Below are 22,070 nucleotides of genomic sequence, written 5' to 3'. Positions count from 1 at the left end.
TCAGTGCCCTCATCTCCCATCTTGCAGATATTTTCCACACCATGCCCAACACTGAATTTTCCAACACTGCCATGGGCGATGCTGCTGAGCAGCTTATGAAAATTGTACAGAAGGTGGCAAAGTTGAGGGATGGTCATCCCGATCACCTGAAATTGGCTGTGGAAATTGGAGATCTGATGGTGAGTAGTCTTTCAATAGTAGGGCAGGGTGATGTGTTGACTGCAAGTAGTCCCTGGTATTCAAGAGCCATGGTATGTCGGCGACAACCATCCCACTGATCCTGCTTTCAGCAGCCATGGAGATGCTGGAGCACCTGGATGTGGCGCAGCAATCTTTTGCCAGTGCTCCTGTATGGGCTAGGATCCGAACTGACAATCCCCGAATCCAGCAACATCCATTGAAGGAGAAGGCCCACAGCATCACCGTTGCCAGGCCGGCGGCGGCGGCGAAAACATCCGCCGGCATTTCCAGCGCACCGGCGCCGGTCAAGGTGAAGCCGAAGCCGAAGCCAATGCCGAAGAAAGCGGTGCATGAGTCGAAGGAGTTGAAGGGAAGTGACACAGGCCCTACCCAAGGGAATTCACCGCTGGCATATACCTCCTCCCAGAAAGGTAAAGGGAAGGCTTTAGTTGCTCCAGGGAATGAGGAAGAAGCTGTTGAGGTCAATCGAGGTCGGCCAACTCGAGTTCAGAAGAGAAGGAAAGGGTCAAATACCAGTTCGCCGCCTATTCCAGGCGGCACACCACAACACCATCTTGCCGACTCGACTGCAATGCAGGTAAAGTACTTGCGCTTATGAATTCATAGTGTATATTCATTTTTGCCTTATAGACCAAGACATCAAAACGGCCCAAAGTCACTCAAGAGTCAGTGTCGCTGAAGGACAATGCACCGAAGGACGATATCACCACAGTGAGTCCGTCGGCATATAATTAAAGATTTGCTAACATCCAGCAGGACACTGAATGTCCTGAGCTGGTTCCACCATGTGATGGTTGCATGAAATCGTACGTGATTCATGTCATTTCCAATGTGATCTATTTATCTCATGTCACTAGGCACTTCATTTGCCGTGAAGGATATGGCACCACAGGCGCCAAACTTCGAGCTTGTGGCCGTTGCTCCCGGCAGAAACTTAAATGTTCTCATGCCAAAGCCGACCTTGGTGAACAAGGCCAAACATGATCCCGCTCAAGCCGCCGGCGGATGGCAGAAGGTGATTTTACAATGTTGATGTTACCATTTCGCTGACTTGCCTCAGATATGCTGGTGTCTGATGATGATGCCGCCTCCGTCACAGCCGCCGCATTGCCATTGCCGGCCACCTCTGTGCCGCCAATCACAACCTTGTCCCCAGAGGGTGAGGCACCACCGCCTGCTGCTCAATCGGCGCCCTTGATACAGCATCCTCAGATGGACGTGGACGATTCTCACGATGGGCTCACGAAAGTGTTGGAGGGAATGACATTGGAGGTGATGCAAGACTTGGCAAATTTGAGTGCCAGGAATGCGACACTTCAGGAGATTGCCGACACCCTCCGGACTAACATTGCTCAGCTTACGGCCGAGAATACCACCGCAACAGAGCAGTTGAATGCACTGCAGGTCAGGATCACCGCTCAGGATGCCGCCCTCCTTGACTTGCACCGCCTTCAGGCAGAGGTAACAGCGTTACAAGATCAAGTCAAGACATTGCAAGAGAAATCAGCCACCAGAGATCAGCACCTTCAATGTGCTCACCACCGGTTAGGGCAACAAGAACGTACCACCGCCGTCCTTCAGGATGCCTACAACGCCATCCGTCAACGTCTTACCGGTCCACCGAATTCATCATCCCCTTTCACAAACTCCTTGTATCTTGCCAACCCAATGTATGGCGGCGGTCAAAGCATGGTTCCTGTCAGCATGGGTCAAATGCAGGCCATGGAAGGCTTGTATTCTAACCTGCCATCATCGGTTGGCAACATCTCCAGTGGCTCCATGTTGGATGGTCCATCTGCCGGCCCATCTGTTAGCACCATCGCTGGCAGCACCCGCACACACGGCAACACCAAGGGTGGGGCGCCGTCAGGTGTAGGCAATGAACCTGGCAATATATAGATATGAGTGGACGGTGTCAGGTGTAGGAACCGGGCAGTAGTTAGATGTCAGGTTTGGCTATACCAGTTTTCATGTACAATAGCAATGAGTTTGTTTGTGGTTGCTCCGCCAATTGGACATGGATATATCCTTCCATACATGAATGGTAGGCAGCGGCGGCGGCGCCATCTTGCTATGTCACTGCAGCACTGGTGATATGATAGAATCATCATATACAGCAGTAGTGGACAGTTGTCATACACTACAGTTATTACTATATTACTGATGCTCAGGATCATTTCCTGCCCCTTCTTGGCTTTGGAGCTTCAACTATAGCCACCTTGCTCTGGGTTCTCTCGGCCGGTGTGTCACTGATCGGCGTGGCGGCGTGCCGCTTTCCTGAACGTGTGGTAGGCACAAATGATAGACATTCCTTTCCGGCCTTTGTGGCCTTTGCAGCCCTTAAAGCAGGCAGCTTATCCACAGTAACAAGGGCCTTTGTATGCCTTGCCCCTGCTGAGTTGGTGGAGGAATGTATTATCTGACCGGTAACAAGGCAGCAGCGTGTCAGCATTCCATTACAGATTTCGGGAAGCACATACCGATCCCGGCGGTGTTTGTTCCCTGGCATTGTTGGACATTGATGCTTCCTCTCCATTATTAAAGACTGACTGATGGTCCTCCCTTTCATCCAAGCTTTCCTCACTGGGGACATCATTGGCCTTGTTGTGGCGGCGGCTCACCTGGCGGATGACTTTTTGATAAGACTTCGCCACCAGCTCCATATTACCATCAGTGTCTCTCCAAGCTTTGAAACAGAAGGTGGGACGGAGCTTCTTTTTCTGCCAATCATACCAGAAATCCAACAGAGCAGTAGCACTAGATTTGTCTATCTTAGATGGTTCCACCACCTGTAAGTCCGCTGGCCAGTAAGTGCCATTGAAGAAATTTGATTGATTCTTAATCAATTCACCCCAAGGCAGCGCCGCCTTGACTTTGTTGGTTCCCATGCACATCCCTGTTAAACCTTCAGACCGGTCAATGCTGTGAATGAGACATCCACCAACTGTAGTGCCTGGTCAAGAACAACCGAATGATATGCTGCTGTTCGCCTCGTTTCAAACCCATGGTATCTGGGAGCATAGGCAACCCATCATCATCTTCCTCTAGGTCAAGGAGCTTTCTAGGCATTCATTTCTTTGAGGTGACGACCTGTGGAACATCATCATCCTGGACATCTAATCATTGCTAATTGTTAGGACAATGATGAGGACCGAAAGCAGGGCATCTCACCGAATTGTTCTGCAGCATATTGCCTCCATTCCAGCATGAATATCTCATCCCAATTCCTTGTCTTTATGAAGCTTTCCGCTCCCCCAAATTGATCATTGTGGTCATGTCTGATCAGATATTAGACCTCTGATCAACAAGAGCCGGTGACAACACTCATGCTCCTAACATCAATTTGCCTCTGCTGTCCCACCATGCCGACATCACAAAGACCCTCATCCCGGCCTGTTTGAATATTTCAGTGGTGAAATGCTGTATGATATCAGCACCTTTTGTTTCAGCAACATTGGCCTGGACTTCAGCCAGAGCAGCTTTATTGTTCCACTTATCTGCAAGAACATTTGCCTCTTCCTTCTCTTCAGCTGAAAGACCGGCGAGGACAGTCTTGGTGGCCTCTGGCCACTTGACAATCATAGCCTCACTCCCAGGCATCTCTCCAGTCTCCTCCTGAATACGAGCCTTGTTCTGCTCAATTAACACACGGTGAGCTGTCCATTTCTTGCCATATTTGATGAGAGGCTTGGGGGCTTTCCTACAACATTGGTTGTACAACCACTCCTTGTAAGTCTGTTGTAATAAATAAATAGCCAGCAAACAGATATATCATACATTGGTTCATACCTTTTTTCGAGCTTTCAATAAGGCTTTGTCCCGAGTGGGAGCTTGAAGGCAAGCTTCCTTGTGTACAGCCTTCAAAACCTGGTGCCGATCTTTACCTTTGACAGACCTCCAGTCCTCTAGGTGGGCCTGGAGGACTGCAATTTCTGCCTTGATCAAGGGAAGCTTGGTCTGCTGGGGCATGATGGCAGGGGATGCACTCCTGGACATGTTACTATACAGTAGATGAAATGGATGGTCGGAGAGTTGAAAATTGTCGGTTCCAGATCCCTCCTCGGCTCCTTCGGTGCCTTTGGATGTTCATATTATGTACATCTAGCTACATGATCCACCTGCATATAGACCTGTATTGCTTCTCCTTGTGCAACACTGGCTGCTTGTTCTACAAGTACATATGACTGAGATATAGGCCTGACATAATCCTATTGAAACTGAGGGGTTTGAGGGCTAATCAAAGCAGGATGAATGATATATCATGGTTCATATTTCCGGATATAGCTAAGACTGCCTTCACATTTCAGGTCCTTGACAACTTTTTGCTGGACAACTTGGAGTGTGGGACGTCAGCAATGAATTATTATAATAAGCTGAGGAGGATGACCACATCTGTCTTTCCTCATCTTGTGCCGGTGAGCCCATTCTTTGTGAGGTGGCGGCATGTTAATTTATCGGCAGGACCGTTACCACGAGCTAATGAGGGTGGCTAGGCAGTGGCAGCAGCTCCAGCTGTTAAAATGGAATGGCTTCGGCCATAAGTCCAAAGATAGGAAACCTGGAGATCTTGCTCTCTTCTGTCCAGCATGTCCGCAGCCAGGCATCAATGTGACATTGCCCCCTGAAGATGAGCAAGAGGAAACCAACTCCGAATCTGAACTGCCAAAGCCCAGTTGGCTGTATTCCAGATCCCTGGTCATGGATGGCAACTTCAAAGCAGAGCACCTGTATGCGGCGAATCCCATGGATGAAGTCTCCCTGATGGATGGTCGGCGATGGCGCCTACAAGGCACATCTCGCACAGGCAAATGATGCCGTTCAACGGTCCGAATGCAACAATCATTGTGCCGTGAATCAAGCAAATGCAACCTGGCACAGGCTAGAAGCAACCGGCATCGGCGGGTGTGCTTGTGCAAGGCATGGTTGCTTCGTTCCACATGCAATGGTCGATTTTCAGAAGGGAGAAAGGTATGCACATTTACCTCATCGTTGAGACACTCCCCAACAAAGACCAGGCAGATACACATGGACTATGCTTTGTGCGAGGCATTGAAACACAACGCCAACGGCATTCGGCGTGCACTGACATTCTATGATATTAATTGCCAGTATCACAAATATCTCAGGGATCGGGTATCAGAGAGCCCATTCTTAGAGCTTGACCAGGCACTGGAGATCATGCTGGGAATAGGTCTCTGGCATGTGTATGGCCACCAAGACAGCTGCTATGTACGATATGCCTCTAATTTCATCACTGGCGCTGCACGAATTGACGGCGAGATCATGGAGACATTGTGGGTGCCGTTGAATATCATCTCTCCTTTGGTGAGGGGAATGGGGACACCGCACCGGAAAGAGTGCTTGGACTATCAAATGAACAACTGCAATTTCATGAAGATGATTAGGATGAGTGGGTGTCTTATATCTGACATGATTTTAATGCACTCACCCACACACTGCTGCAGGCAAGGCCCTTTGCCGAAAATTCAGGCAAGCTGTGAAAGGAGTCGCTGAGAGCGCCGCCGCGTTCCAGAAGCTAAATGAAAGCGCCAATGCAGCAAAAGTGATAGAGTGGGAAGAACAGGACAGAGTTGCACAGGAACACCGCACCGTTAATCCAAAGGCCATGGACATATATGAGGTCCAACTTCGCAGAGGTATTTGACAATATTTAAATGGAGATATATACTGACTGTCAGCTAGCGCCGACACAAAAGGAGCAGGAACTGCAGTTGTTGGAGGCCAATGGTCGGTGTCCTGGTCCGGCGCGGCAGCGAGGAGCGGCGACATGGCTGGCAGAGGGCCTGTCAATTGAGGAGGTACAGCTGACACTTCTAATGGATCTCAGGAGATTGGGGCGGCATCCAACCAAAAGCCAGCGGTTGGATATTGCTCGCTGAAGAGAGAGACCTCCAGGGAGACATTGATCGGTGGTTGGCACAGGGACTCAGGTTCGTCGGCGATGGGATAGGAGACAGCGACATCCAGGTGGTAGAGAACAAGCTGCTCATGCTTGATGAAGACCAAATCGATGAGACGGCAGACGAATTCAGACTATTCGAGCCTGAAAAGTTGGTCTTGCCTATGCCATCCATCCTTGGGCCAGAAAGGTGCGCTGAACTTGGCGCCGCAGAGCTGATTCAACATGAACTGGCACTTCGGGAGGGACAGGCCAATGATGCCCTGCACAATATCAGAGTGCACTTGGCAGACAAGGCCGTCATTTTTAGGACCACTGTCAGAACAGCAAAGTCTCAAGCCATGTCTACCAGAGCATGGGCTCAAGTTCATTTGGTGGACCGGGCGGTGAGTATCAATGCAAGCATTTACTCAAAGTGCCGCACACAGCTGGCTAACCTCGGCGCCGACGATCAATTACTGGAGAGATATTGCCCGCTGGTCAAGGAGCATCTCAAGGTTAGCACGGCCATAGCTGACCCAAATGCACGAGGACAGAGAAACAACACACTGGCCTGGTTCTGGTCAATGGATGTGGAGGGGGACTCTCGTAACAGTGATTGGCTCAATGAATGTGAGTTAATTCTGCTCATTGGATGCGCGGCGCCAACATTATCAACAGTTTACCGTGTGCACTGGCTTCGTGCCAAGGCATTAAAAGACCAGTGGGAAGAAGAGCACCTCCTAGTGCAGCATGAGATGAATTGGACATGCGATTTCTTTATGCATAAAGCAGAGGAGTGGATACGGTTGGGCGACCTCACCAAGAACAAGGTTGGACACCTTGCCTATGCGGCGCAGCAGTGCAAAATGTATCAATGTTTATGTTAGGATGCCATGAATGCATTTAACAAAGCAAGGGATCCTGCCAACAGAAGGGCGATCTTTCCAGAGGTAGAATAACTGCTACTGTGTGTGTATGATTCTAAATGATTGTGCGTTGTAATGCTGCGCTGTATGTCCACCGCCGCACTCTAGCCACCGCCGCACTCCTGTTACAACCGCACTCTTGTCACCGCCACACTCTTGCCACCGCTGCAATGTAGGACTGTCGCCAGCCTGTGTTGTTAAATTCCATCATAAAGACGGATTTCACTTAAATAATTATTGGGGGCGCTTAGTAGTCCCATTACAACTGCATACTAACTATACATGGCTTACTCTCCCTCCTTCTTCAAGTACTTCACCAACCACTCTGTTGCGGCGATGGCGGCGCGCACATCCTGACCCAATGCAGTCTCCATCCTCAACAATGACGCCGCAACTAGCCACACTTCAACAACCTTGTTCTCCAACAATGTAATAATTTGGTCTCCTTTTTGCTTGATGCCAGCGTGGATGTTAGCCAACTGCTGTGCAACCAGTGTTGACCATGAGTCTACCAATGTCGCCGGCATCACAAGCAAGCGGCTCTCTGGCTGCATTGAAATGTCAGATTATGTGATGATGAGGAGAAACAAAACTCACCAATTGTTCAAAGTGGGAATTCACCATTGCCTTGATGTCATCGAAGTTGGGGAGGGTGGTGGTGAAAGTCTTGTAGTCGGCGGTGTCGAAGGCTTTGTTCCACCATGCCATTGGATATGTTCTGACGGTGCGGCCGGTTACCCAAGCGCCGGAATGCACCGCCGGCAGCTTCATGAATGCATCATAGAACTCCTGGTAGTTCAGGAGCTCCGTCTGGCTCATGCCGAGCATGCCGACAAAGAACTGAAGGTTTCTGGAAAGCGGCGGGCTGATGCCCATGCCTTCACAATAGTTGACCCAAGGTGAAATAAACACCTGTGTGGTCAGTGATCAGTATAATATTATATCAGTGTCCAGAGAAAGAACATACATCTCCTTCCCACATCAGATACCTAGTCACGATGTATCGGACTTTGGACGATGTGACAAGGTTGCTTGTGTTAAGCGTCATCCGTATGGCCAGCAATCGGGATGCGGCGAACTCAAAGATGTTTGCCATGTCGGCAAGAAAGCGGTGCCGGAAGAGGATTCTGAAGATGACCGTGGCCGCCAACTGGAGCGCGGCAAACGTGCTCGACCCCGTGCCATGAGCACAAGGAGCCAAAGCAGCACTCCAAAGGCTAAGCGCCAAGGCGCCAAATCCAAGGCCATCATCACCAGCAATGATGACATGGAATTGGACGATGCGGCAGTGGCGGCGCCTGAGCCAGCACCGGCACCAGTCAAGGTGAGTTGTTTTTTTCTTTTATTGAACTTTTCTGACCTCCCACCAGCCTATCAAAGGTGTCCTCAAGCGGACAAGGGAATCTGTTCCAACCCTGTCTCTGCCACAGAACCCAGCTATGTGGAGATTGATGAGCTGGATGAGGAGCAATTGATTGTTGGTCCAGCGCCAAAGATGGGGGCGCCATATGTTGAGATCCCAGTAAGTCTTTTTGTTTCTCATTATTATCGGCATTTAATTTTATACAGCCTGCCCCAAAGGATTGCGGCAAGGCTGCCAATCCAGTCAGTGGACTTCAAGAGGACGACTACGCCAACTCCACCTCGCCGGTCTGGTCGCCTGGCTGCAGCAGCTGTGTGCAACGGCAGCTGATTTGCTGCCAAGGCTACAACACTAGCCATGACCCACTCACGGTGTGCGCACGCTGCCACCGCACTAAACACAAGTGTGGCGGTAAAGGATCTGCCACCCCTGCAACAAGCAGGAGACCTGCTGCTAATCACACTAGGTCTAAGTCACGCTGCAAGGCTTCCACGGTCAATGTCACCACCGTCCCAGATGGTAGGTTCTCTATACAGTTAAATGCTACTATTATACTGACTTGTAGATCAAGCCGCTTCCTCAGGCGATGTCGCCGCCACCACCACCACCGTCCTTTCCCCCACCGCCGCTCCTGCCACTGCGCATGTTCCTGCGCCAGACAGCCAGACAGTTCTGGCGCTCAAGGAGGATCTGGCAGTGCTGCAAACAATGGTGGCCTCTTTAGTGGACAGGGTGAGTACTGGCGAGCAGCTGCTCCAGGAGGTCAACTGGCACCTTGCTGAGCAGGAGGCCAATGCCCAGCTGCTGGCCGACCAGGTGGCCGCACTGCAGCGCGAGTTGAACTCCGATGCTGAGTCCACGGCAGCGGAGATTCTTCCTGTTGTCATAAGGACAGATGCCGCAGAGACGCTGGCTGCCGCTGCTACCGCTCTGCCTGAGGATGAGTCGCCCCTCAATAGTGGAGACTCAGGTGAGGAGCTGCTGCAAGATTCCGGTGCTGTTGTGGAACGCGATTTTGAAGACTCAGCTTCAATTGCATCTACCGCACATGAATGATAGTTGGTAGCATCATGGACCCATTACTGTACTTGTAGCTAAGAAATCATTTGTACTTGTAGATGTTGAACAATTTGTACTTGTAGCTATTGATGCGGTGGCATTCAGAACATTGCTGCATGTTCTGCCGCCAGTGATAATCAAATCCACCGCAACAATGCTGGCATATCCGCTATTGAACATTGCCGCAGCATGGTATATAACCTCACCTGGTCCTAACATTGCCGCATTACTGCAACACCCAGTGCAACAATTGGTGTTCCTGGCTATCATGAATGTGCCTGATAATCAAATGCGCCACACTTGCGCCGCATAAATGGCGGCATATCCGCTAATGAACACCGCAGCAGAATAGTATACGCCAACCTCACCAGGTCATAATATTGCCGCCCTACTGCAACACTCACCCATGGTAATCTGCTAAAATACTGTGCCAGCATTGTGCGTCCACATTGTGTGATGGATGTGTTGTAAGTTCATAGTAGCAGAGGGGCTACTATATGCACACCAGGAAGTGCATTATTGCGCCGTTGTTATTCACCATCCTCGGCGTTCAGACTACAATAAGGACTTCGGGTTTTGAAAGCACATGGTGTTCGGCTTGTCGGCGGCGTAATTGAAGATACTGTGATGCTGCACAGCTGCGCTGGCGGAACCGGCATTACATTTGCCGAAGCATATGCCAAATTAACCTGATTATCGGTGCCATGGATGGTCGGTGATGAATTCTCCCCATCGAATTCCATGGAGGGATTATCCCAGGCAAGCATACTCTGTATTATCCCAGGATACACTGGCCAATGCCAATGTACCACAACTGGTAAGCATTCCCGATACCCATTTTCCAACCCTATTTTTTTGGGATACAGCCGCCAATGCTAATGAACGGTCGCCGATGCTGATAAACAGTCGCCGGTACATATTCCCGATGTCCACCCGTCTAACCGGTGTCTTAGTAGATACTTGCTGGTGAAGAATGTATCATCACCGACAAGTATTCCCAATGTTCAGTCCTCGACCCAATTTCCGGCATCCACTCCCCGATCCAACCATGGGCCCACCCGATATTGGTGAGACATTACTTCTCCATTGCACTGTGGGCCCACCCTTCAATATACTCAACTATTAATCCTTACACCCATGGGCCCACTCCTGAGCATAGAGGCTAGCCTAGTATGGGCCCAGCCCTAACAGGTGGGTACAACACATCCACAGGCCCACCCCTGACCCTGGGTTGACATTCTAATGTGGGCCCATGGTGGGTTGGCTTAACACATAGGGAGCATTGTCAAGGCAGGCTGCCCTACACTATAGGGTAAAGTCACTGAAGGGGCTCCACACGGCTGCCGTCAAAGATTATCTTCTTATCACAGAAGAAGAACATGAAGTGGTGGAGTGTTCGCACTCCAAACTTTCCTGCCCAGCCTGGGTGAAGATTAAGCATGGCCCACATAATGGTGACATAGGCCAAGTCTTCCCCACGGAGCTACTAAATGATATGGTCGGGGTATTAATTCCTGTAAGGCACTTTCCTTATGAAATGCCTCGGGGATCTCGAGCACTGCTTGAGTGATCTCGCCTTCCAAATATGAAGTGTTGGACATAATCCATGATGGCAAAGTAGTTGGGTTGACATTTAAAGGAAAAAGTTATTACATGGGGCTCTTACTGAAGAACTTCCCTTGCAATCGTTTAGAACTTATTGCCTCTCCACACATGGACGACATTCGACTGCATCTGGAATCTGGATGGGACAAATCCTTCCTCAAGAGAACTGTGGCGGCGTTTTCAATGCAGTTCTTGTGCGCAGGCGATTGGGCGAGGGTGGTCACAGGAGCTCTGCGCTCAGAGCTTGGTAAGGTTGTCTTGACCAACCATGCTTTTGATTCTACTCTCATTACTCTCAACCATCATTTATGATGTCGATTCCCTCGTGTCTTCTGCCGTTCAACTCCTCGGCTACACAGGTCAGCATGTTTGAACTCTCCAACGTACTACCCAGTCCTAGATGGTTGGATTTCTTCATAAAACTCATACCAACAGAGAAGGTCAGTCAGCGTCTTTCTGCACATCTTGGACTTACTAATGTTTGTTATACAGCTCCACACTGAATTATATCTCCTGTACTTCTTGCTCAAAGGCTGAGTTTATATTGGCAATATTTGGCAAATAGTTGGGGAGCGGATGTTAGAAGCGCAGAGGGAGGAGTCATTGCGAAATACTACTGGGGGTTGTATGAGGCATGCGATTATAGAGCGAGAATTCATGGAGGGAAAGAGGGACCGATGTCAGCTGGAAGTGTCTTTGTGCAGCCAGGCCATCGATCACTTAGAGCAGCGTTGGATCATGCATAAGAGACTTTGACATCAACAAGCGAATTGATGGTCTGATGGTTTGCTATTTAGCAATGTGCCCTATTCCAATCCCAGTTACGCACAACATCACCTTGTTCTCAGTGACTCCGAGACGCATTGTCAAACCTGCTGTGGCATATTCGCCAGCTGCATTGGCCTATTCAGCAGCTGTGTGAAACAAGTGTGAAACCTGATTACGGAGACAAAATATCGACCCCATCTTCGAAAGTAACTCGCCCCCAAACAGCTCTACTCTTTCGGCTGTTGAGCAATTCACTTATACACCGCTAGAACAACGAACACCATTCTCTGTAAAGGTTAGTACTATCACCTATCTTGTTGGCTGCTCTTACGGTATCTTTGAAGTTCAATGGTCCTCCCTTTTGTTTGCTGAGCACATGGATCACCACTGGTGTCCAAGAGGCCTTCGATGAAGCACGCAAAGTGGAACTAACTAGTCAGGCGAGACTGATGGCATCATACCTTGACATCGATGGCTACCATACTCATCATTGCAATGCTTAGTCGGAACTAATCTTCTTACCAACAAAGTTGTGCTGGGCCCAAGCTGAGGCAGAAGCTTGTGCACTGGCCATTGAAAATGCCCCTGCAACTAATTATTCTGATAGTGGTGGGCTTACATTGATCACTGCATCATCTTCAAATGCTAACACCATTGCAGAGTTATCTTCACCCCCACGCCCAACTCTCCCACCGCTTCTACCGGAGGAAGTGCATCGCTACAAGGAGTACATGAATGCCGAATCAACTGACGACCGCTCCGATTCCAATGCCTCATGGTAATGTTTTTTTTTGCATTTTTCCCAGTCCAAATCCAGATCCCGGACAGTTGGGGCGCGTTTTCTCTTTCTTCATGTGGCAATACATCTACTGGATAGGCCACATCGCAATGTTCAACAAGTGCACGTATCTTTATATGCTTCCTCTCTATACCAATCTGTACCACCAACATTGTAAGACACTGTAGTTTCTACAAAATCACGCAATATTGATCAGGTTCTCGGTGTACTCTTGACGAATTCTATTACTCAATCAAAGCGAGTCGATGTGGTAAATACAAGGATCACCTTGACTTATTTATCCGTGTTTGATTTGCGGTATTGATACTGAATCGTCGTGCATGCACACTCAACTCCAACCTATAAGGCCAAATAAGGAACATTGGTACTCAGGTGAGGCAACATCTCCCGATTGCCGCATCTACTACTTCATATTCACGTTACTACTAGCTAAACCAGACAGTGTCTCGCGTCATCTACAGCCCTCAACTCGGCGACGACAGACTTGTAAGTATCGCATGCATGCAGTATAGCACAATCTAACATTCAACAGATGCAATTACAAATGTTGGAGGCAGATGCAGTATGTGTTCAATACCGCTGTAGCACTTGAGCTCGCGCTAGGCTCGTATTCAGCTGATTCACGATTCATGTCTAATGCCCGTTGCACGATAATCACTTCCTGTTCAATCCGACACTTTGACATCGGACCTGACGCTTTGACTGGCGGACCTGACATTTCCCGCGCATCGGACCTGATATTTTCCCGCGCACTTGTCCTATCCGTGTCCCGTCCTGTCTTGCTAGCCCCACTAGGTGCGTAGTTCATTATTTCGCACATTACTCACATCGTAGCCAGCGCTATTACATGTTTTCCCATAGTCCGCAGCGCCTCATGTTTATTTACATGTACTTCAGATCCGAAATACTCCGCCACTACTTTCGCCTACGGGTTCCGCATTTCTATGTACTTACATATATATTGGACTGACCTCAAGCATTATTCATCATCCAAGTAGTAGGGAGCCATTTCCCCGATGCTTTGTGGTCAAACCTGATATTTCGTAGTTCTTAGTTGACATTGCGAATATTACCACTCTTTCTATCCGAAAACACCAGTCATTATCGATATTCCACATACCACTCACTTTCCCAACACTCGCTATCGCCATTCTCCATAATCCGCTGAACCCACACCCGAAACCCGCTAGTCCGCTAACCCAAAAACATCGGACCCGACACTTTGGCATCGGACTCATGATTATACCTTCAGACTTTGTTTCCCACGTTCGGACTTTTGATCATTTGACATTCCACTATTTACAGACTAATACCAGATAGCTAACCCCTCAGGTCGAACGCACTTGTCTACAAGTATAGCAGACTAGGCCACGCAAGACCACAACATTTTTATATTGCTGATTACTTACTTCGTGTAGTGATCAGCAATTGTTGTCTCATTACACCGCATTGCTGATATGAGCCTAACTTCAGGACTTGAGGTGGCCGCCACACCGAGTTGTCCGCGCCGAACACTATGTGGGCAAATCAAGAAACTGTGTGCTGACGGCTTCGCTCGCATGGCCCAATGCTTGAGATTGGTGATGCAAAGGGTAAGTGCTTCGTTGGATCACTCAAAACAACGCTAATGTATACTAGAGATGAATTGATAGACTTGCTACACACTACTAGGAACACCCAGATTACGATACCCCATGCCACCTTGCATCAAAGCATCATCTACTACTAGTAGCACTAATAGCACTTCTCTGATCTACTACACATGTTACAGTGCTATGCATCTTTTTTTTGCATAGCACATATAATTGCATAATAACTATACAACAGTAGTACTATTAAAATGTACTATACCATGCATCGATGTATCTATACCCTGTAGAGTGCAGCCATACTTATGATAGTATGGCAAAGTACAGCGTTGAACAGGGGTAGTCTAAATTCTGTTTGATATTACTACCTAATCAGTTCGCAACAATATTTACGGTTCCTTGCAGGTGAACTTCATACTGATTCCGAATGGAGAGAATTCTATATTTGATTCAGAGGATCACAATCTTAATTATTTGTGCTTGTTTGTGCTCCATACTCATTCACTACAAACAGCGCGCGATTCATTGAATTACGTAATCATTTTCTCTTTGTACTACCATCATCATCATCACCGAAACTCATTGTGGCACAGCAATTTGCAAGTTAGAAAACCTATGTCAGTATGTTCAGTCATGATTCAAGCCCTGCAGTATTGAGGCTGTCACCATATTTCAGGCAATATCAAAAACTCAACCGCAGGCAGTGGCGGGGCTGTTTCAACATGATATTGGTATCTGGCTGACACAACTGCCTTGGTACGCTGAAGCAGTATCGCTGTGAGTATGAATCATGATGATTTTGTGGATTTTAGTGAGAACTAATGTTTTCCACATGTAGTGCAAACAATGCACCTGAAGATACTTCGGTCCCTAGGAAAGCAATCCATGAGCCCCAGTTGGTTGCCCCCTTTCTGCCAGTCACCATTTTAAACCCCATTAACAGGTCCGTGATTTTTGGAGATTGGTGAGAGTTGGTCCATCCGTTAGGTGGGACATACTACCACAATAATAACAAGGTGAGCATCGCTCGTAGAAGTCATGCACTAACTTCATTCAAATCAGAATGTGTACACATCGGCGAACCTAAGGAACTATCAATATCTACAGATGCTCAATGATTTCGTCGATGCATCACGAGCCTCGGCGAAAGAAGACAGCTGGGTGCTGGTTGTTCAGCCGGCTCTGTTCTTAGGAGAACAAAGATTTCAATATTACTACGTGGTCCCCAACTGTCGCACCATTGCCTGGTTAGAAGAATTGAATGGTATCCTTCTCTTTCGAGAGTGTATCAAGCCAAGTGAATGGGGCCATAAGAGTACGTTTCCTTTACTCTATAGCTTGTACTTGTACCCGAGCTTGATTATGATTATGTAGAACTCGAACTTGAAGCTCAATATTGGTGAGCGGTTGGATCTCACAACACGTCAGGTTCTCAATGATCGGCAGGAGACACTTTGAGTTCTTCCCCCACCACTTCAAAATGGTAACGTCCAAAGTGAGAGGCATACGGAGAGAAGTTATTTGCTATCTCGGTGGTAAGTCCTATGCCGTTCCATTGGTGTCCAGAATGATCTGAACAACACAACAGAAGCGACAATTTTGAGTCAATCCACGGCCGCGTCAATATTCTGGACTTTGGACGACATGAGTCTGATTATCACACAGCTGGCCAATATTGGTATGTGCCCTTGTCTCGTCCTCCACAGCATTCCGGTGACAGAAAAACAGAAGAGCTTGCAGAGCATGACTTAATACCAGAAACCGGCATCGTATTCTGTTGTGCGTGAGCATTTCAAAACCAAGTGTTCAAATACTGATCTCTTCAATGACCGGCAGAATTTTATATATGCTAGGTATGTCGCCTTCTCATAAACCACCCGTTCATTGTTCAAGCCTGCAAGACAGGGCACCACCAGTATCTGAACCAACATAATCAACCTGAAGCTCGGCTTATTCGAACGCACACAGTGAGAGAGAGGCCTAGAAAGTACAAATTCCTGTCTTGGATGGCCAACATCGCAGCTACAATGCTATGTATGCTGATCACTATCGAATGCATCAGGAGTACTTCTGTCGATGGTATCATCAATGGGGTGGAAGTACAGACATTTATCAATGATTTCAGCAGTCAGACCAAAAGCCAAATCATCCTAGTAAGTACTTTATCTGTAATGCGAATGAAAAAACCTCCATTCAGTCTACTCTGACAGGCAGGTGTCTCCATGGCCTTGGATATTGCCATCCTTGCCATTCTGGGCTTAGGCACAACAGCCATTGCTCAGACGATGTGCTCCTGCTCCTTCCTTTTAGGTGTCGGTTGCATTTTCGTGGGTACAATGGTACAGCACTTTTGTGAAAGAATGAGATCTTTCAACTTCGCGGTTAGATTCTTTTCACATGTCTTAAATTCGAGTCTGACATTGCCAACTGAATAGGCATATTTATTACGAAAGAGGGTGATAATGCTCATCATCATTACAAGCATACCGACTTGCTTTTGTGTCCTGAGGTGATTAGATTGTGATTTCCACTACTTCTATTGCTCATATAATTATTGTCAGCATGTCAGGTTCCATCCTCGGATGTTTGGCAGGTGTCTCGATCGACTTTAAGCCATCCACACCCTTAGTGATTTCATGCTTTGCTTCGATCAGTGTTGTGGTAGGTTCTCTACTTATAATGGTGTTTGCCAGTTATGGTCCAGACCTGATTAGGGCATGGCCGCAGTGATATCTTTGTCGGAACAATGCGGAGGATATTCTGCGAGTACCACAGATTTGGAATGGAATGCATTGGTGCATATATACTTGCGTCTCACAATCCGCACTTAAAGTCAGGACCTAAATGGTAGTTATAGTGATTTACATAGATGTGATTAATCGTCTTATTCTTTTTTTTGTGATTGGCTACCAACCATGCAGGCTCCACGACATTAGTCTACGACAGATCTGTGAACTGCTCGGGGCACAAAACTTTACTGCATGCTATTGTAACTGCAATACACAAAGGTTTTTCACTACAGAACTGATGGGTGTTCCCTGCACTGTGACAATGATTTTACTTGTTTCAATGCGACTTTGGAGTTGACTCCCTAGTCTTCGATGTCGTCACCGCTGTTGGCTGTGCATAGTCAGTTTATTTCAAGAGAACGTGTGTAGGACATACTTTGGATGGGAGAAGGGGTGTTCCATTCAATTTGGCAAGGAGAGCATGTACTGATTCCACTTGGAGCATATTTCTCCAAGATTCCGGCCCGGTAACATTCCTCTAGCCAACGTAATCTGTATGTTTGGTATAGTTCCTCCAGTCTTGAGCAGGACGATTCTGCATGTTATAGTTGTTTCTTGAGCTTGGCTATGGACTCTGCCTCGCCCGCTTCAAGGCCGTGGTTCGGGAGAAGGAGGGGAGCTTTGTTGTTTTCCACTGCTGGCAGGTTTTTAACAACATCTGCTCCTCTGTTCTGTAGTGAGATTCGGGAATGATTGATGGTGGTTTACAGACCTTACACCAGTAAGTTCTACAGGCTCGACCCTTTGGTTGGCATCGCCAACTAATTCAATACTAATAAATGCCATTAGTAAAATATATTTGATGTGGTTTGTTAGGGTTACCGGAGGTTCAAGCTGATAACATGTCCAGACAGATTGAGGGTTTGACTCTCACTCAAAGATTGTTGCATCTTTGGGTTGAATGGGGGCGGTGTTATTGTCTAATGGCAAGCTGCACAATATTTATTCTTTTTGACAATGTGCCAGCGCTTTTGTAAGCCATCAATGTAATTTCAGTCGGCTATCTTGTCCCCCAACCACCGCGGCCAGTGCTTGGTGGCCAGTGCTTGGCGGCCATCCATCATTTGGCGGCCATCAGGTACGCCAGTCACCTAGAATCTCACGTAGCTGGGTGCTGTGGATAAAAGCTGAGTTCCAGTATGTACGAATTATGTACTTCCTTTTCTTCCTGCCAAGCTCACATGACCATCCGGCATTCTACTTCCAGCATTCCAACTAAATGCACTGTGTCAGCCTGCAGATGGGGCCATGCAAAAAAGCGTAGGCTATCCCCAATGTGGGTCACATGTTTGCAGACTCATCTTGTCCTACAGTTCGACATCTGATCCTCTTATCTCCCATGGGTGGCACTTTGGCCGAACTGTATTTGCGTTGTGCAATTATCCTTCTCTTCTTATGAACAGTGTAGCACTCAGGCTCGCGCTGAGCACATATTCAGCTAATTCCCAATGCATGTCAAACACTCGAATCACTTCCCAATGTTATCCGACACTTATCCGCTCAATCCGATGTTTATCCGCTAATCTGACGTAGTCCGACGTTTCCCGCGCATCGGACCTGATATTTTCCCGCGCACTTGTCCTCCCTATGTCCTGTCCTGTCGTATCTATCCCCACTAGGTGTGCAGTTATCTGATTTCACATCGCTAACACAGTAGACCGTGTTATTACATGTCCGCAGTACCACATGTCTTATTACATAGGACATCAGATCCGAAAATTACCACTACTACTTTCGCCTATAGCGCTCCGAAATTATACATAGACACTATATATTTTACATGCCTCCTACTTACTTATTTTACCTTTCTACCTCCGAGTAGGAGGAGGTCATTAGATATTCGTAGTTCTTCGCTGAATTCCGCAAATATCATCCTTTCATTATCCGATACACTCTGAAAACACTGACAGTAACCCGCCATTCACTATCCTCGACATTCATTACATTCCCGATGCTAATCCGAGGTAACCCGACGACACCCGCTAACCCGAAACCCGAAAACATCGGACCCGACGTTTTTACCTTCGGACTCGTAATTATACCTTCGGACTTTGTTTCCCGCGCTTCGGACTATCTTCCTTTTCGTATAACTAATCATTCTAATACCTTACAGCGAACCCCTCGGGTCGAACACACTTGTCTTCAAGTATAGCAGACTAGGATGTGCAGACCACAACATTATTATATTGCTGATTACTTACTTCGAGTAGTATTCAGCTATTGTTGTCTCGTTACAACGGTATCCTCAGATTGGAGCAAATGGAAGATACCCCGCTAGAGGACTTATCTGCTGAGTAAAACAATATCATCTCTGTTTGCTTGCTTCTTAACTGACATGTCTTGCAGTGAGCGATGGGAACATCATGTTTTCGAGCAGCTTTTAGATTCTTATCCCGGACTTTTAGAGCGACTACAAAACAGATCTGAGGAGGAAATCCTTCACATTGGAGAATTGGTGCGTCGTTTTTTGTGTAGCCGGAGTTCATGCTTACAATTTATAGATCGGTAAGGGAGCCGCAGGCGCCCGAGGTGACGACACGAAAACATTAAAATCTGCAATTCTTGATTGGATTGCCCCCAAAGGAGCAGCAATCCAGCCTCCTCTACATAGAAACTCGAAAATTGACCGCAGATTCAATCATGAACTTACAGGATCACTGCTTTGTCCCGCTGGGATGAATTGGAATGACTCAGAGTAAGTATTTGAATTACTTGCGTTGGCGGAGCTGACAACTAATTAATTTACGCTCCATCATCAACAGGACAAGAGAGAATCTCTGAAGCAGTGAAATGTCAGTTTGTGGGGATCAATGGCCCATCTTTTGTACGCCCATTATACTTATGACGTTGATGACCCATGGTGTGGTCTTCTTAGGAGCCGTTTACTTGTATGCGTGAGTGGACGTATTTTCGTGCAACCTTTTACTATATATTGTACATTATCAGGCTTATAAGCACATTTTCACGTCCCCAAGTTCAGTCAACAAAGAGCCAAAAGCCACGTGATCCGGAAATGCTCGACTCCATGGCATGAGTTCAGTCACTATTGCATCGATGGCCTATATTGCAACACAGGTTCGTCAATGCCATGCCTTTTATGATCGAATTCTTTTAATGTAATACTGAAGGTCCAATTCACTCTAAGCTCTTCCTCAGTGTTTTCATGAACCGACACAACCACAGATTTGGAGACATTCTACCACAGCCTCCTTGATCTCTTCGAGGACCCCAATGAGTCTACGGAAGTCGATGAGCTGCTGACATGGTGGAATTGGTATTGTGTCCTACTCTTTATCATTTTGACGGGACTCATGTTGCCGCATACTACCCAGCCAAGTTTTCCCTAATTCCTCTGCCGCCAAGCGACCTATCAGCGCTAACAGTGTCCTATCGAAGATTTGGCTTAAACGACTTGCAGCCAAACAAGCTACAGATTCGAATTCGTCATAGTTTTTATTCCGGACAACAAACATGTCTTATGTAGTGATACGAATACAACCTAATGCCACTTTGCGTTAACTCATATAATCAGGCTAGCGTGCTAAAGATATTCCAATGGTTCACTCAGACTGCGGTCTATGTTTTTCTCAAGCTCAGGCAATCATCAACTGAAATGGAATATAATTGTCATAGTTCAACTACCAGCTGAGGGAGTGTAACACATTGTTATGACTTCGTGACCTGGAACACAAGCCAGTCCAGACCAGGACAGTCTGTACTTCGAAGACATTAGCTGACGCTGCCATTTTTAAGAGCTTGTTGAGATTAAATTGATCCTCTCACCTTGCATGTAATGATCATACATTGACGTCCAGCTAGCGGATGGTAATGCATGGCCATTACTCCGCAACCTTGAACTCAATGCAGCTTCGACTCAGAATAATCTATCCTTGGAAGCCATTAGCTAACACCAACATTTTTCCAGAGCTTGTCAGGATTAAATTGACACTCTCACCTTGCAAGTGAAAATCATATCTCGGCGGCTAGCTGGTAGATGGTAATGCGTGATCGTTGCTCGGCAACCTTGAACCAAAGGTGGCCCCGATCTGAATCAGTCTTACCTTGGAAGACTATAGCCTTTACTGGCGTTGAGAGAGAGTATGTACAGAATACAATCATGAGCTAAACTTACATGCCATAATCATATCTCGTTATGATTGGCTAAGATGATAGTGCGCTACTGTTTGTTGCCTACATGGTGTACTTGACAGATGTGGGCAACATAATCTAATGTCACAACTCCACATCTAATATCAGCACCGAGACAGATCTTGTCAAGGTTGTAATATAAAGCACAGCTTGTATGTGGTAATCATGTTGCGACAATATGGTATTGCACTATAATCACTCCACACATTTTGGTCATTGGTAATGTTTATCCAAAATAGTCCGGGGATATAAAGCTTTACTTGATGTTAACATTCGTTTAGATATTGCAGAGAAGGAAAACCCTGTCAGAGATTATATGCCATGACCAGGACATGGCACAATTATAGCATACTATCACTGATACTAAAATAGGTGACCATGGAGGCACTCAGCAACTCAATATTCCATTATCACGGCTGGTGGATGTTGTAATATGTACCATCTTTGCGACGAGCTGGCAATGTGACTATCACCATTGTAAATTTGGCAGGTTCTATCCCACTTAGTCCGGGTATTTAAAGCTTTGTCACGACAAGATACATATTATGCAAAAGCTAGTGCAGATAAAGCTTTCCATGACATTATCATTTTCAGGTCAGTTACCTGATGAAGAGAGGGGAACAAACGACTCCTGAAGCTGACAAACCCTTGTGGTCCCAAAAAAGGAGGCAGGCACCGGACCGAGTGGAGTTGTGAAGATCGAGTCGACGGAGATTTTTTGTCGGAGACCTGTACCCTCTTTTAGGGTACAGGAACTTCTGCCAACAACACTAATCATTGACCGTCATCATAACAAATGCATTAATATTGTGAAATCTGGAAGTACGACAGAGCGTAGCATTTATCCAGCAACCACAATATTGTTTGTCCAAATATCCAACATTTAACGTTGATCATCAATTACTTATCTTTAACTGTCC

General features: G+C 47.2%; 8 protein-coding genes across 8 annotated transcripts; 5 read left to right on the top strand and 3 right to left on the bottom strand.

Annotated features, from left to right (window-relative positions):
* Positions 1 to 41: 41 nt before the first annotated feature.
* HD556DRAFT_1444552 (uncharacterized protein) lies at positions 42 to 2,100 on the top strand (the record flags this gene model as incomplete). Its single annotated transcript, XM_041306796.1, has 7 exons — positions 42 to 179; positions 230 to 251; positions 291 to 778; positions 832 to 912; positions 958 to 988; positions 1,059 to 1,229; positions 1,262 to 2,100. 7 exons carry the CDS (start codon positions 42 to 44, stop codon positions 2,098 to 2,100), a joined length of 1,770 nt encoding a protein of 589 aa, XP_041158920.1.
* Positions 2,101 to 2,374: 274 nt separating this feature from the next.
* HD556DRAFT_1444551 (uncharacterized protein) lies at positions 2,375 to 4,170 on the bottom strand (the record flags this gene model as incomplete). Its single annotated transcript, XM_041306795.1, has 7 exons — positions 2,375 to 2,620; positions 2,682 to 3,097; positions 3,147 to 3,258; positions 3,292 to 3,317; positions 3,373 to 3,479; positions 3,539 to 3,936; positions 3,991 to 4,170. The coding sequence occupies 7 exons, from the start codon at positions 4,168 to 4,170 to the stop codon at positions 2,375 to 2,377; spliced, it is 1,485 nt and encodes a 494-aa protein (XP_041158919.1).
* A 278-nt stretch (positions 4,171 to 4,448) lies between these two features.
* Positions 4,449 to 7,062, top strand: HD556DRAFT_1309358 (uncharacterized protein; the record flags this gene model as incomplete). The annotated part of the gene is made up of 11 exons (XM_041300276.1): positions 4,449 to 4,616; positions 4,663 to 4,928; positions 5,080 to 5,169; positions 5,217 to 5,611; positions 5,667 to 5,858; positions 5,905 to 6,020; positions 6,050 to 6,152; positions 6,173 to 6,507; positions 6,550 to 6,733; positions 6,782 to 6,933; positions 6,991 to 7,062. 11 exons carry the CDS (start codon positions 4,449 to 4,451, stop codon positions 7,060 to 7,062), a joined length of 2,073 nt encoding a protein of 690 aa, XP_041158918.1.
* A 254-nt stretch (positions 7,063 to 7,316) lies between these two features.
* Positions 7,317 to 7,857, bottom strand: HD556DRAFT_1309357 (uncharacterized protein; the record flags this gene model as incomplete). Its single annotated transcript, XM_041300275.1, has 2 exons — positions 7,317 to 7,577; positions 7,627 to 7,857. 2 exons carry the CDS (start codon positions 7,855 to 7,857, stop codon positions 7,317 to 7,319), a joined length of 492 nt encoding a protein of 163 aa, XP_041158917.1.
* A 170-nt stretch (positions 7,858 to 8,027) lies between these two features.
* Positions 8,028 to 9,764, top strand: HD556DRAFT_1309356 (uncharacterized protein; the record flags this gene model as incomplete). Its single annotated transcript, XM_041300274.1, has 6 exons — positions 8,028 to 8,079; positions 8,115 to 8,357; positions 8,400 to 8,551; positions 8,599 to 8,911; positions 8,958 to 9,362; positions 9,535 to 9,764. 6 exons carry the CDS (start codon positions 8,028 to 8,030, stop codon positions 9,762 to 9,764), a joined length of 1,395 nt encoding a protein of 464 aa, XP_041158916.1.
* A 3,288-nt stretch (positions 9,765 to 13,052) lies between these two features.
* On the bottom strand, positions 13,053 to 13,781 carry HD556DRAFT_1309355 (uncharacterized protein; the record flags this gene model as incomplete). The annotated part of the gene is made up of 6 exons (XM_041300273.1): positions 13,053 to 13,141; positions 13,335 to 13,414; positions 13,451 to 13,548; positions 13,578 to 13,594; positions 13,657 to 13,704; positions 13,751 to 13,781. 6 exons carry the CDS (start codon positions 13,779 to 13,781, stop codon positions 13,053 to 13,055), a joined length of 363 nt encoding a protein of 120 aa, XP_041158915.1.
* A 1,538-nt stretch (positions 13,782 to 15,319) lies between these two features.
* HD556DRAFT_1309354 (uncharacterized protein) lies at positions 15,320 to 16,576 on the top strand (the record flags this gene model as incomplete). Its single annotated transcript, XM_041300272.1, has 6 exons — positions 15,320 to 15,527; positions 15,587 to 15,611; positions 15,641 to 15,747; positions 15,801 to 15,890; positions 16,181 to 16,365; positions 16,523 to 16,576. 6 exons carry the CDS (start codon positions 15,320 to 15,322, stop codon positions 16,574 to 16,576), a joined length of 669 nt encoding a protein of 222 aa, XP_041158914.1.
* A 737-nt stretch (positions 16,577 to 17,313) lies between these two features.
* HD556DRAFT_1432645 (uncharacterized protein) lies at positions 17,314 to 20,451 on the top strand (the record flags this gene model as incomplete). The annotated part of the gene is made up of 11 exons (XM_041305143.1): positions 17,314 to 17,327; positions 18,315 to 18,405; positions 19,219 to 19,295; positions 19,348 to 19,456; positions 19,503 to 19,696; positions 19,799 to 19,895; positions 19,948 to 20,003; positions 20,037 to 20,076; positions 20,130 to 20,156; positions 20,193 to 20,275; positions 20,334 to 20,451. 11 exons carry the CDS (start codon positions 17,314 to 17,316, stop codon positions 20,449 to 20,451), a joined length of 906 nt encoding a protein of 301 aa, XP_041158913.1.
* Between the last annotated feature and the right edge of the window lie 1,619 nt (positions 20,452 to 22,070).

Source organism: Suillus plorans (assembly GCF_016647745.1).
Source record: "Suillus plorans strain S12 chromosome Unknown HD556scaffold_37, whole genome shotgun sequence".
NCBI lineage: Eukaryota > Fungi > Basidiomycota > Agaricomycetes > Boletales > Suillaceae > Suillus > Suillus plorans.
The sequence above is the reverse complement of the archived record's forward strand: the minus strand, read 5'-3'. Positions and strand labels throughout refer to the sequence as shown.